Genomic DNA, 15,121 nt, shown 5'->3' with positions numbered 1-15,121 from the left:
AATCACGTGAGGCTCGAAAGGGGGGGGGGGGGGGGGGGTCGGGAAAATCACGAAATATCACAAGGGGGAAGGGGGGGTGTAGAGAGATATCACGTGTATTTATTTTTTCGCGCGATTTCTACTAAACCGAAAAGTGACGCGTGACCTTGACTCGCCGTAGCCAGGCAACAATATCCCCACCCGCCGCAACATGAACCAACCGGCTCAGCTTGCCAGTCACCAGTAAGGCTGTGATTTTGGCATCGAATACATGCGTAAATCACATATAAGCCTTTCCTTTATTATTTTTATGCCAGTGAGAATAAACCTGCAACCTTAATGTGTGTCTGGACATTTTTATCACTGTGCCTAATTTTCCAGAATTAAATTAGATTTATACCTATATTTAAAGATAATGTTCTGAAATTTTTAAAAATATTTTGTACCAAAAAATATACGTGATTTATTGGGGGGGGGGGGGGGTTAAAAATTTGCTAAAAAAAAATCACGTGATTAATAGATGACCCCTAAGTTTGGTTCACAAGATTTAATACGCGCCACGGCACCACAGACCTCTCGTACAGCAGTAGAGCGGTTGAAACACCTGATGGCACAACCGGTTTTAATAAAGCCAGGGCCACTTCGTGGCCTGGTGACTACGCGGATTACTATTTAAATTAATAAAACAGCCACGCCTCCGAGATAAGCTCTGGGTGAGACTAAAAGATTTTGAAAAGAATTAAGCAATGAAATGATCAAATTAGGGAAACACAAGTTGAAGTCCGCGGAATGTTAAGAGCGTCTTACCTCGGGTAGCGGTGATGAGTGGGGTGAGACATGTACACCGAGGTGGTTAGTCAGTGCAATCGCGCCTAAACTGCAAGTACCGTTAGCCATTCCAGTTCGTGCCGTTAACGTATTTATGGTTAATCAATTATTGCATTTAAATTCATAGCATAAGCATTTCCACCACAAAACGTATAATAAGTTTATTAATCAAAATTTCAAGGAAATGTACTAAAATGTGTTGTCCTTGAACATGTCCAGATCCATTGTAAATTTGTACTTCCCTTACAATTATTTTTATGCTCTTTAAGGAATCCTGAAACACATGTAGCAAAAGAAAAGGTTTACAATGTTGATTAGTGTTCACGGGAACGGATCATTGACTCTACCCGCACCCTCTTGCGGTATTCCGTGGCGCACTATTCAAACAAGACACATGTCATCAGCGGGAGCTTCAAGGGCCATGATATGAGGGTTTGAGGGGTGGTGGCGTATCGGGCTCAGCTAGGCACAGCCCCGGATGATGTCAAGTGTTTGTTAATCAAATTCATTTGTTTTTCATTGAGTTGATGCTAACAAACATTTTAATCAAGACACTTCTCCCGTTAAAATCAGTTTACAGAACTAATATATGTCTATTAAATACATTTGAAGTACATTTAAATAAATTTTGAGTAATATTTTAATATTAAACAACCAAAAATTAAATTTAAAAAAATATTGGACTGCATTTTTTACATATTAGTGCTTGGGCATAAGAGGCTCTTATTACAAAATAATAATATAGGAGTTCTGTTTTGATTCTAATAAAATTTTAAAATTCATTAACTAAATGGATTGGTCTAACAATAAAGACAGTTGAGGTTGTTTCCATGATGTTAAGTTATCAGCTATTTTCTCCTAAACTATTTTACAAGAAAATTGTTTAAATATTTTTTCCTATAATTTTAATTATAATTTATAAATAAACTCAATCAGGTTTTTTTCATTATAAACATCTTGTAGGTATTGGGCAGTCATAAAATGCCACCCGATGTCTTTTTGAGTTGTAGTTCGCCTCTTAGTGTGTAAGTTGAAAGAGAAATGAAACGCTTGTGGTTTGGGCTCCAAAAAATCTCTCAACAGGCCACAAGAGAATTACAATTTCAGTTAAAGACCACTGTGTTGAAAGATATGGTATTTATTCATGAAGCATGATTAGTTTGAAAGGGTTAGCTTATTGACAAACTAACCACTCATTTGGTTCATGTGTTTACTTGTAATCTTATCGTCTGCGATGGCACTGCTACAGGTGGGCTGCCGAACTTTGAGCACATGACTGCCGGAAAGTACCTGGAAGGATTCTCCGGATGCATCCACTCCCTCCAGATCCAGGACTCTGGAGAGATAAACCTCAAGGAGAGCGCTGTGTCTGCCGTCAACGCACTCCCATGCTCAAAGTAAGGACACAGTGTTTTGTTTCAAGTACATGAAGTGAATAATGGCAAAAAAATTAGTAGAGAATTTTAATATTACTTTGACTGTCATTTCAGTCTGCTGTGCATATATTTATCAACAAAACAAATTAAGTTTTCTAAGTGAAAAATAATTTAGATATTTGTGAGAAACGCTAAAGAGAGTCAAAACTGTGTATAAAACCATTATTTTCGTAAGAAACACATTTTGGACAACTTCAGTCATGTCATTTGAAATTATATGGTGAAGTAATAGAATATAATATGTTAACTGTTACCATGAGTAACCACAAACACAGTAGTTAGACATTAAGTCAGAACTTTTAATTATAGTGAGCCCTGCTATAATGTGGTCTAATAAAATTCTACTCAACAGCTGTCATTAGTAATTAAATTGATCACCTCTTATTACAAAAACCTTATCATTAGGATGTGACAAATCTGCTCGCCAGTAGAGATTAATTTGTTTCATGATTTCCAATCAAATATTTTTCACAAAATAAAAATGACATTCGTGGACGTCAAGGTGCGGAAATGTGTAATAACCACGCTGTTGCCATTTATGGTGGATGGTATGAACCAAATTTCACAAAGACAAAGGGAAACTTAATGTATTAACTGATTAATTAGTTTCAATAAGATGGGTAGTTTTTAATGAAATCTCTTTTATTGGAGCTGTTTTGTTATATAGTTTTAAAATTTTGCTTTGCAAATCCTATGATTCAATAGTCAATGTAGCTGCTCCTTCAGTGAATTCTAGCAGCGGGTGAAAAAACTATGCGCAATTTGTGTCCAGAAATGTAGTTGAAAACACATTTTTTTTTTAATATTTATCATGCATTGCATTATTTTAAAGAATTCAAATTTAAATTTTGTGTATGAATTTCATAATATAAGTGTATTTGCGACATAAAAACACACTACTAAGCTAATTACTGAGTTAGATGTTACACATCACTGGGGAGTACTGTGACTCACTTTTGTTTTTCAATATTTTTTTTATAATGTATATTTATTGTAATATTCATTATAATGGGACCTATGGAATTATAGGTTACTTATTATGTAAGTCTATCAATGTTAACTTTTCTTATGTGTCTTAAATGAGACTAAATTACTTTCTTCCTTGAAGAATGTACTATAATGGTGTTTTCATCTTAATGACATTTTTATCACATTTCAAGTTGTCAACATTTGCATTGTAAATTTAATCAGTTTTTAATATACTTTTCTTTGTAAGGTGGCCACGTATTTTAAGAGTATATTTTGATGTGTTAACACTAATGGTAAATTTAATTAATATGGAATTTTAAGAACTTTATTGTCAATATTTCTGCAACATTCATAAATTTCATTCCTATCACTGCACTTTTAACCATAGTAAAACAAATATGTTGTTGTTCAGTGAGCGCACAATTTGTGGTGCTGACGTCAGTTGTAGTAATAACGTTCCTCTGTTTCTTTTCTTGCTGCGGGGACTGTATCTTTTCTGGTTACGAACACACCAGTAGGACACCCTGGATTCCCTCCTCGTTAGTGTTTACGAACGTTGCCAGTGAAACACATTGGCCGGCGTCCAGGCCGCCGGTTAAAAAAGTCTCGTCACAAGCTCAAGTCCCGAATCAGTCCATAGACGTTTTTGTCCTCAATATCTGTTTCTGTATCATGAGACTGTTCTTGCCAACGTTCCTGCTAGTGTCACAGTGACGTCTAAAGGCTGCTGTGTTGGGAAAAAATATTACGAACATTATTTGCTTGTGTGCGGCTGTTATACTTGTATAAAGGAAGGTAAGTCCACATGAACGTTTTCATTAGTACTCTAAAATTTTGAGTTTTTCATTTCTGTTTTACTACACCCTATAAATGACTGCTTTTTCACAGAAGTGTTATTTTGCAGAAACTAATTTTACATTCGTAAATGTGGCAACTGTTGAATGTCTCAGTTTTAATCATGTAAGCAAACCAGTATTGTTATAATTCCTAACTAAACAAAAATGTGTACTTATGTATGCATGTTAGAAGTTATACTTACTTGGTGTAATAAAAAACTTAACTTTAATTTTTGCATGCTAATGATTAATAAAAAATAAAATAATAAAAGGTCTGGAGTGATATTATAAATATGGTCAGTAAAAGTGAAAAAAAAATTAACTACTCAGTATTCAATTTACTAAAATAATCTAGATAAGTTTTAATTACTAGTAACTTAAGTCAATAAATATGCTGAATTTTCATTTTAATTATATATATGTAGACCTAACCTTACCTTCATGAATACACTTGAAGAAGATTGTAAACATAATTATTATCATTAATATTCACAATTAATAAGCGTTTTCAATTTTATGGATCAGTATTGAATATCAATCACAAAATTATATGAATTATGGCACATATATGTAATTTTTATTTGTTTGTATCATTTTTTCATTCTGTCAATTTTAGTTGCATGCTGCGCATGCATCATAAAAATTGATTCTCATCATTTTTTTCATAACAAGCCTAAAGAAGTATAGCTTCAAAAAAAAATATTTCTTCTTAAATCATTTTTATTTTGCTTATTAATGCACGTATAAAGACTTAACGAGCAGTGGCGTAACCAAATTCTTTAACGGAAGGGGTATTGGGAAAATGATCATGTTTGGAAATTAATATTAGGTATTACCTATTTTGTCTGATGTAGTTTGGAATCAGAAAAGGAGATTTTCAGCTCACCTCTTCCTCCTTGAATCTGCCACTGTTTACATGCTTGTCAACAACCAAGCAAAGAAGCTCTAATCATGCAGGCAAAACCATGCTCTGTATTCACTCAAATCTTAAACCACTGTGTATGTAAGATGACCCATTAAGAATTCAAAAAACAAATTTAGAGAAACATCACATGGTTACTTCATTAGGAAATGTTAATGGCAATGTAAAATTTACGTAATTTAAATCCATTGTTAAATAAGTACTTAATGGATGCACCATTGCAAGTGTATGAGTTGCATCAAATCGATCGGCAGTCTGGTAACTTGAAAAGCTAATGCAATACCTTTGAATATTGTGGCACCTCTAAAAAAAAATAACTAAAATAAGTATATATGTAATGTATGAATTGTGAAGCACTTTTTTTTTTCAGTGATATAACTTCTTTTTTTTTTTAAATAATTATGAAAGTATTATACATAGCTAATAAATGAGTACTCAAAAAAATTGTATTTAATTGGTTTTAGCTGTGCAGATGTTGTAAGTCAGCAGAAACTCATCATTAGGCCTGTGCAAATATATTTTTTAATTTGAATCAAATATGAATACCATATTATCCTCGAATACGAATATTGAATTTGAATATTTAAAATAGGTATTTTAATCCGACTAAATAATTTTTTTTTACTCTCATATCAATGTCGTAGGGAAAGAAAAAGGTAAATAATAAATATGTAGTTCCATCTGATAAATTAGACATATAATACTAAGAGATGGGTTATGTTAAGTCAACTACAATAATTATATAAATTTTATAAGAAACAAATGTGTTTTTATGCAGCTAACCTAATCTAACCAAACCAATCTTTCACTTCAGTTTTTATTTGCCTTTTTTTTTCCAGAACCGGCTACTCTACAAATAAATCAAGAAATTTTTTGCAAATTACAAAGTATCGTGAAATCCAACATTACACGAATACCCTGAAAAATTTTTTAATGCTGTATTTGCATAATTTATGATCTCATATTTACATATTTAATCCTAGTTATTCAGCAATATCACAAAAACATTTTCTGCTTATTTCCTCTGTAATCCAGAACCATTATTTACATTTTTTTATTTTCCTTTTCAGTCTCAATGTGTTTGTGTTCAAAGATACATACAGCAAGTAAGCTGCTACTATTTCGAATGGTGTTAGATCAAATGTAACCCCATTGCAACTATGGTGCTCACTTCTTTTAATGACCATCACAATGGAGTGTTCATGTTATGTTTTGTAGTCAATGGTTGTTGACATTTATTTATTTCATTTCCTTTACTGGTATATGTGACAAAGTAATACATTTAATAGTTTAATTTCAAGTAGAAATGTCACAAATATGCTGTGTTTTGAATCATCCATGCTATTTTTTTCCGCTACTGTTTTGCGAGACAGCAATGACATAACTTTGAATATTTTTTGCATGTTCCAAACACTTAGTATTGTTTCTTTTTTTGATTATGGATTCCCATTAAAACATCTTAAATATTTATATTGCACAAATGACTTAACCTCAACAGAGAACATTGCTATACGACAAACTCACAAGGTATGCTATGTCAAATACTCGTAACCAATTGAATATTCATTATTTTGAAGTGTTTTCGAGGTGTAATCGACTGAAAATAATAAACTATTCATATTTGTATTTGAAAATTTGAATTATCACATAGGCCTACTTATCTTGTATTAATCATACTGTGTAATGCTATGGTGCAACTCATTCATGGATTGCAGAGTGTGTTTTTAATTTAGCCTTTATTCAAATTTTTTATTTATTTTTTATTTTTTAGTGCTGTGTTTGTTTTGACATGTGCTGTTCCTACATAGTCTAAAAGTTAGTAGTTAAAATTTTGAGCTCTTGAAATTGGCTTTGTTTCGTTCATCAAAAACTGTGTCTGATGATATTAATTTTATATCAATTCAAGTATTTTAAATGGACAAAAAATAATTAATTAATTATATACCTACTTACTCTTATTATTCTTTTTTGGCTTAGCTTAAGACACATGATGTCACACCACATAAAGCAATTGGTCAAACAGCATTACAATAATTTTATAGTTAGGAAGTCATAATTTTGGATGCGACTGAAAAATATGTGTAGTCTTATCTAACAAACAATGATGACTCGAATCCCAGTTTTCTCTGATCTATATCTTAAGGGCCAAAAATAAAATAATACACAAGAAACTAAAACTAAAAAATTAAAAAAAAATTTACATGTTTGTTTCACAAACTAAGTTTCCAGAATCAATACATATTGTGTTTTATTTTTATATTACGTTTTAAAAATGTTATATTTTGGGGATTGGTAACAGGATATGTATGAAGAAAAAAATTGAAGTTGTAAAATTCAAAGGTTCTGAATTTGTTTGAATTAACTTCATTTCTGCTAATATTTATCTTCAAATTGTCTTCCTTGAATATTGAATACTATAAATGCTAACAAAGTTATGGTGTTGGGGATTTGATTGGCCCATCCCTACAAAAAATCAGTTTTTCCTAAATAGGCCTGATCAGACTAAATGTGTAAGATATTATTATGTTACATAGTAAGTTAATAATAAGTTACATACAGTAGTAAGTAATTTTGAGCAGTAGTGGTTCACCTTGCTATTGGTACATCTAAGCGTGCTTCTGCTTTCTTTCTCCCTTCTCCTCCCCTCATCTATAGGCCAGTAGCGTTAAACATCCAATTCGGAAATAATTCCTACAAAAGGTTTTTTTTTTTTTTCAATGGCTTCATTTGTGACCCAATATGACTCTCCTAGGTTTGCCCCCTCGGGGGAGTTGTGGAAAAGTGGTGGGGGGTGAAAATGTACCCCCAAAAGGGGTGTTTTTACGGTTTTTGCTTTTATCTCCTACACTAAACAAAATATTTGAAAAGTACATTTCATAAGAGTTATAGAGCATTAATCTCTGCATTGAATGGTACCAAGAACAATTTTTTTGGACAATTTGTTACCAAACTACCGCAGCTGAAAGTTTGACCAATTTCAATATCAGTTAAATGGTTGGTTTTAACTACAGGTTTTAGACAATGTCTTATTCAAAAATGAAAAATTAGCCAATTGGCCCAACTGTCAACATTATTATAATGGTTGTTTTAACTTCAGGTACAGAATTTGGTCACAAACAGGATAACAGTTATATACTATACAAAATTAGTATATTTATATTAACATGAAAAATTGTCACTAAATTAAAACATACGTATATTCATAATGAGTGAATATAAGATTTAAATAATAGACGTGCTGAAATAAAATTCAAGTCTTCGACGTTTCTCTGCCGTTGGACCACTGGGCTCAACATTTTGGTCGATGTCTGACACTTCTGATTCATCGTCAGTCAAAATTTCGAGGTCTCCATACACATCTTCTTCGGCATCTTCCAATAAATCTACCAGTTGGAGGGCGTTTGTGCATGAGGTCCCCTTGCAACTGGCACAAATTATCGAACATTTCAAACCTGCCTTCCTGCAGCCGCAAGCACCTGCACACCCTTTGCTGCACTTGCAAGAAATCTTCATCAGAAGCGACTGTGGAGCTGATTCCTTGGAGGTAAGAACAGGGGCAAGTCCAAAGTTGGACTACTGCCATCCCCACTGGAGAGGATCCATCTGGTTCCCTAACCACATTTGAACTTGGAGGTAGGTTCTGAAGCAATGTTGGCGAGTTGCTTCCTTGGTTGGTGGTAGGGAAGCCAAATTGAATTTAGATTTTATGAGGGATTTGGCAAACAGGTCAAACCGCACCTTGTCCAGATTGTCCTCTGTTCTACCACCATAGAGGGTGGTCAAAAATCTTTGTCCAGCTTCTGCAATTGCTTGAGGTTGTGAATCGTGATCAAAGAAGGGTTTTATGTCCTCTAAAAGGTGCTCATTCTTGGCCACATGTTTCACTATTTTCTTCTTGCCCAGCTTGTAAAATGAAGAAGTGGTGTCGCAACCACTAATGGCGTGGAGCAAAATGAGGACCTTTTTCAGGTCGTCGGCGGGTTTACAACTCTGGTGGGTGAATATTTTTTGTGGTGTTGTTCCTCTTCCTGGTTTGAGGTAATACATGTTAGCCGATGGTGTGGCTAGAGCAGTGAGGATGACCAACAAATCCGTATCCTCACCGACTAGAGCAACCTTCTCATGACTGGGCGACTTCGATGGCTGTGGTGACGATCATGTGGTCTGCATCCTCACGAGCTTGCTTGACTGATATGCCTTCACTTTCCAGCCTCTCAGTAAGCAAGCTGATGAGTCGCTCCTTGTTCCTATCATTTGAAAGAAATTGCTGCTGGGTCATCGTCACCACTATTGACTTTGTGAATATGACCTCAGGAGCAATGTGCCTCTTCAATCTGTGGAGCCGCTCTGCAGATTTGATGCTTTTGGTACGCTGGTCTTCGGGGTAGCCATCAAAAACCACAGTGGTAGCTTTTCTGTTGTAGTGGTGTTTCAAGTAATCAACATACTTGTTGATAATACATTGAAAGGCATCGCCATTCTTCCATACCACTCGGTGTAATAAAAATCCTCCATCAATGACATGAGCCGCTCCATCGAGGTTAACTTCTCCTACAGGATCAAAAAAGTCATAAAGTACAGACTTAGGTGCCTTCCTCATTCCATCATTCCAACCTCATTGAATAGAGACAGGGGATATGGTGCCAGCTCGTATTGGAAGAATTCTCTTAGCTCTTCATCAGATTTCTTGAGGACTGCGATACAGTGAAATATTGTCTCAGGATTGACTGGTACATTCTTCCCATGAATGGTAAACTTTGACTTGAAACCTTGAATGTTCATGACACGATTCTTTCTGACAAATTTGATTTGGTCAAAGTTTTGTCCCACCAAGGTAAGCATTGACGAATTCCCAATTTCAAAGGCTCTGTGACAGTTTATTGATTCATCTCCCATGACACCTGTACTGATGGACATCATGAAGTCGCTTGCTGGAAAAGAATAGTGAGATTGAAACCACTCCACAAACTTCTGTACATCTCCATTATCACGCTGGACTCTAGCATCTCTGGCATCAACATGCTGCTCTGAGGTGGTGAATGAAACCCCGCTAAAATCATCGACCTGTTTGCCACTGTTGTAACTATTGGCATGGTGACTGCCCATCTGCTGAGTGTACTATCTGAAACACCACGACCATGACTAAGCCCTCCACTACTTTTTAATGAGCGCATGAGGGTCTGCTCAATGGTTATGTCACCAAATCCCACTCCAAAATTTATCAGATCTTCTGATTGTAAACCCTCCATTCAGCACAAACCTCTCATACTCTTTTTGAGATAGTTTCTCTTGTAGGTCCATCATATCTTGCAGATAGAGCTGCGCTGACTTAGCATACAAAAAATGCCCACTTGCATGGAAATAGGGCAACAACTTCTTCACAGTACTCAGATGCAGCTCCCAGTCACCAGTCCTCTCTGCCTGTATGAACTGCTTCATGAGGGTGGTCATTTTGAAGTAGCTTGGCAGTGGGACCATTATCCTCCAGTTCTTCTAGTTTCTCAGTGAACAGCTGCTTCAAATATTCGTGATCAAGTTCTTCCAAGGGAGTCTTTGAATGGGAAGGTTCTTCTGAGTCCTCATTACCCCTCATTTTCGTAAGGATGACATTTGCAAGAGCCAAATTGGTGCTAGTGTTAAGGTCGAGTTGTGAGCAGGGATTTTTATTTCGGCGGTTGATACCGTGTAGGAATTTTTTGTTTGGCAGTTAGTGCCGTGACTGTTGTTAGATTGTTACCAATCGAATTCATGCCTTTATGTGTTTGCTTCAAGTGTTGTTGAAACCAACCATTTCTGCTATTGTTGAAAACTTGTCCAACGTTAACCTGCTGTAGTTTGGTAACGCGTTGGCCGAAAAATTCGCTCTTGATCCCATTCGACGCAAAATTTAATTCTTAAAAAATGTTATGTAAAATAACTGTTTGATAAAAAGGTTAATTCGAAGATATTTAAGAAAAACTGATATTAAAACGAAAATTATTCGTAAAATTAACAAATTGATATGACTTTCACCTTTTGTAATTTAGCAACGGGTGGTCCAAAAAATTTTTTTCTGGTTTTATTCTACACAGAATTTAATGCTCTAAAACTTTTATAAAAGGTACTTTTTCAAAATTTTGGTAAGTTTAGGAGATACAAGTGAAAAACTGCAAAAGTATCCCTTTTGAGGGTACATTTTCACCCCCCACCACTTTTCCACAACTCCCCCGAGGGGGAAAACATAGGAGAGTCATATTGGACCATAAATGAAGCCATTGACGCAAAAAAACCTTTTGTAGGAATTATTTCCGAATTGGGTGATTTTTGTGTTTAACGCTACTGGCCTACTATGCTCAAAGTGAGAGAATTTGGTAATATAAATAATGAACAGTTTTTAAGTGAAATTTGTGATGGAATTTATAAATATATATATTTTTTTTATTTTTAATGTAACACTTACACACCTTTATTCGTGTTTGTTTCACAGCACTTTAGATTTCAGCGACAACGACGTGCTGAATCGTCTCGACGGTATCGTGTACAAGTGAAGTGGACAGAGCCAAGGTCGTAGTGCGCAAGGTGCCGGGAGCTGAGTAGCCGTACTGTTCGATCATGTGTTCATCAAGTTTCAATGTCTGTGAGCGTGTGGAAGTTTTGCTGCTGCTGCCGCCGCTGCTAAAAAAAAAATAATAATAAACTATTTGGGCACTGTATAAAAAAATTGTATAAAATGTAAAATGTTATCAAAAAAATATATTCGACGATGTGAATGTTTAAAGTGAAGTGGCAGAGACGAAAAATATTTTGTACTTTTCCCGTAGGGTTATGTCAAGGGTGGGTGGTTGGTTTCAATTTAGAGTGTATTTAAAGAGTTGAAACTTTATCACCAGATTGCATTTATATGATGGTGGATAGTTATTTCATTTCATTACTTATTTTTGTGATAAAGATAAGATGCATTAAACTTGCAATAACGTTGATGTTAGTACGTATTAATATCTGCAGTTATTTATAAGGCTTAATGTTTTAGCCAAGGAATGTACATATCATTAAAGTCCAAGAAATGTATATGTAATTTAAAAAGTGTTAAAACGCTCTTGTAATTTTATGCTACTCTCATGTTTATCGTAAATACAATAGTATACGTGCACTGACCTGAAATTTAGTGTAATCATCAAATTTTTTTGAGGGTGGGATAGCATTTGAAGGACACCTATGTTTATGTATTGTATTTTTACTAACAGTATTTATTTAAGTACTTGAGTTAATAGGAGTGGTTTTATCCTCAATTGCACACTGCCATCTGTCTCCAAATGCTGTCTCACAGGCTCGTGAAGCATATTAGCCAACCACCTTTCCTTTGAATGATTATCTTTTACGTGAATAATTTTGCTATGAAAGTATGAATGTGTTGTATTTTGCATTAGTCTAATCTTTTATGTTTTAAAGTATAAATTGTGTGTATCTTTTTCAACTCAAGACTATTTTTAGAATGTGCATATAAAATAAATCTGATACAAAAAAAACGTGAATGTGAAGTTTTGTTTTTCGCTTGTAGAAAAAAATTCTTGTGTTTCTACGTTCATCATTATCTCAAGAAATTTACTGCCATTAATTTACAATCTGTACCCAATTATTATTTGTTATAATTTTGATGTATAGAACACAACAACCTAACTATATAGGTACATCTTAATTTTGTGTAATATTTAAGTTCTGATTTTACAAATATTATCGTGTTCTATATATGTGGCTGTCATATATGCTCGTTTTTGTACTTTTTGTTGAATAAGGATACACAGGTGCTATAAATTGTAGATTTTGTGCCATAACATTTTGTGTCAAATATAACCACTTTAATATACTGCCATGTTTTGTGTACATTTTTTTAAAGCATTATCTTTGCATTATTTTCTAATTTTTTGCTTGTTGTAGCTTTTCTCAATATTCCTACAAGTATATATATATATATATATATATATTTAAAACATCTGAAACTGAAACGTATCATAAAAAGTGATGTTAATTAATGGAGCTGTGACTGTTAATTGCTGATAATTGTGATAGTACTGTATACCTTTAATTTTGAGAAAGAAAAAAATGTGAAAAACAGTTAATTCTGCTAGATTAATAAAAAAAACATGGTATTAATGCCGCATCTGTACAATAGAGCTCTAGAAGTCTAGAAATTTTGATAAGCTATGAACTTGTAAAGACATAAAATCTTTCACAGATGTAACCATACGTGTCTTTTTTCCCTCACTGTATGAAGCTATTTTATGTATCAATTAAAAGTGGGCAACTTACAGCAAACGGGAAGTATCAGAATAATGTGTAAAGTGTAAGAAGACAATAAATATGACAATTAATGTCAACATTTTATTACATGTAACATAAACTGTCATAATTCCCTTTCAATACCACGTGTAGTCTTAAAGTGTTTTAACAGCATGTCAGTATGTTCGATTGTTCATTAAAATTTAATATTTTTAATTTGTTTACGTTACTTGACTGTTTTCCCATGTCCATGTGTTTTTTAACTAACCACCAGAATATTGTAAAAATAATTAATTTTAGTTTGAAATTGATTCTCTTTAAGATTTCTGCTGAATTATCACAAAGTTAAGATTCCTCACTGATTATTGTATTTATTCTGTATTTTGTACGTTGTTGCATTAATTTAACTGCCAATGTGTGTTATCTGGTTTCAATTCCAAGCGGGGTCAAACTTGGATTTCATGCAAGTGGGAGACATGATAGACGTGCGAAGCGCCAGTGGGTTTTCTAGGGGTACTTCCGTTTCCCCTACAAATGCATTCCAGCTCCTACTTCACCCCTCATGTGTCTCCATAGCGACTTCAACGTTGCCAAGGTGTTGAACCCTAATGCTGGAATCACAATAGTTCGAAGGTTGTGTTGGACATGACAGACTTAGAAATATTTTCTATTTCCATAACATCGAGGGTGCAATAGCACTAAAATTAACGTTGGAATTATGTTTTTGAAAGATGGTTAAACATGGCTTTGCTGGTATGTTGTGTGTTTTTTTAAAGTTTTCCGAACGAACTGAAAATTTTGATTGAATGAGTTTCTGTCAAATATGTTGATTAAACAAAACCTGCAAGTGTTGGCTGTCCTAATTTTGCTGCACATGTAATTGCAAGAATCATTTTATATTATTTAAATATTAATTTTTGTTCAACACGCAGATGATAACTGCACATTCACAGTAACAAGATATTTTGCTATCGCATAATGCTGCCATGTTATTGTAGTTCCAGCGTAGTTCATACAGAAATTATTTACGTGACAGTGATCAGACTGCTCAATAGCCCTTGACTGTGCCGTTGTGCGTTAACGTCCCTTATGACCTTGCTATAAACGAGATGTTAAGCCCCAGTAAAACTAAGAAAAAGTGTTGATATCCAGGCATTCTATGTATCACAGCTTTACTTTTTATGACTACTGGAAAGTTGAGATTTAGAATGTCGGGTTGGTAGCCCTTACAAGCAGAAGCATATGCAGAATTTCATTTAGAGAGGGGGAATAGAATCTCTTTGCCTGCTCTTTGCTTTCGTGTTCTATCCTTTCGTTGGTGGGAATGACAGAAAATTAGGATTTTTGGTGGGTTGAGTTGTGTTGGGGGGGGGGGAGATTTCTTCTTCTTCCCTCCCACTTTTTCCCCAATCTTGTGTACGCCCCTGCTATCAAGCAATAATCTAGAAAACTGTGTAATGGCTAGGAAGAAGCTTGGGGAGAATTGAAGAAGTTTTATACAGTCCTATGACTACATCGAATTTAAGACAGTCGTGAATGAATTAATGAATTTGGGCTTACAATCTTGTAGACATCAGGATCATTAAGACTATGAGTGATGATGAGGTATTAATGTTTTGATGGTATCAATGGGTGGGGGGAGTAATAATTTCCCCAAGAAAACCGTTGGCCATCTTTACCATATGCGAAAAATTTGGGTCTGACCATACGAGAATCGGAACAAGATCACCTTGGGAGGCAAGTGGTTGTCTACTCAACCACTGTGGCAAGTTCTGCCCACTGACAGCCATGTGTGTGCTTCTGTTCGCATCTTCTTCAAGAGGCTACAAAAAGTATTAGGCCTGGTGTATAAAGTATGCAAAAATACAAGATGCAAAATGTTCAACAACCACATT

At 34.6% G+C, this 15,121-nt stretch overlaps 1 protein-coding gene across 27 annotated transcripts in view; it reads left to right on the top strand.

Annotated features, from left to right (window-relative positions):
• Nucleotides 1–13,442, top strand: part of LOC134542023 (basement membrane-specific heparan sulfate proteoglycan core protein) — a 649,742-nt gene extending 636,300 nt beyond the window's left edge. For all 27 annotated transcript variants that reach the window (XM_063385818.1, XM_063385827.1, XM_063385841.1 and 24 more), the window contains 2 exons: nt 2,057–2,204; nt 11,437–13,442. In XM_063385818.1, coding sequence (XP_063241888.1) covers nt 2,057–2,204; nt 11,437–11,497 — 209 coding nt within the window. In that variant the 3' untranslated portion in view covers nt 11,498–13,442. The remainder of the gene's footprint in view (nt 1–2,056; nt 2,205–11,436) is intronic.
• Nucleotides 13,443–15,121: the final 1,679 nt, after the last annotated feature.

This window comes from Bacillus rossius (genome assembly GCF_032445375.1).
Source record: "Bacillus rossius redtenbacheri isolate Brsri chromosome 4 unlocalized genomic scaffold, Brsri_v3 Brsri_v3_scf4_2, whole genome shotgun sequence".
Taxonomy (NCBI): domain Eukaryota; kingdom Metazoa; phylum Arthropoda; class Insecta; order Phasmatodea; family Bacillidae; genus Bacillus; species Bacillus rossius.
This window is presented reverse-complemented; position numbering and strand designations above follow the sequence as displayed.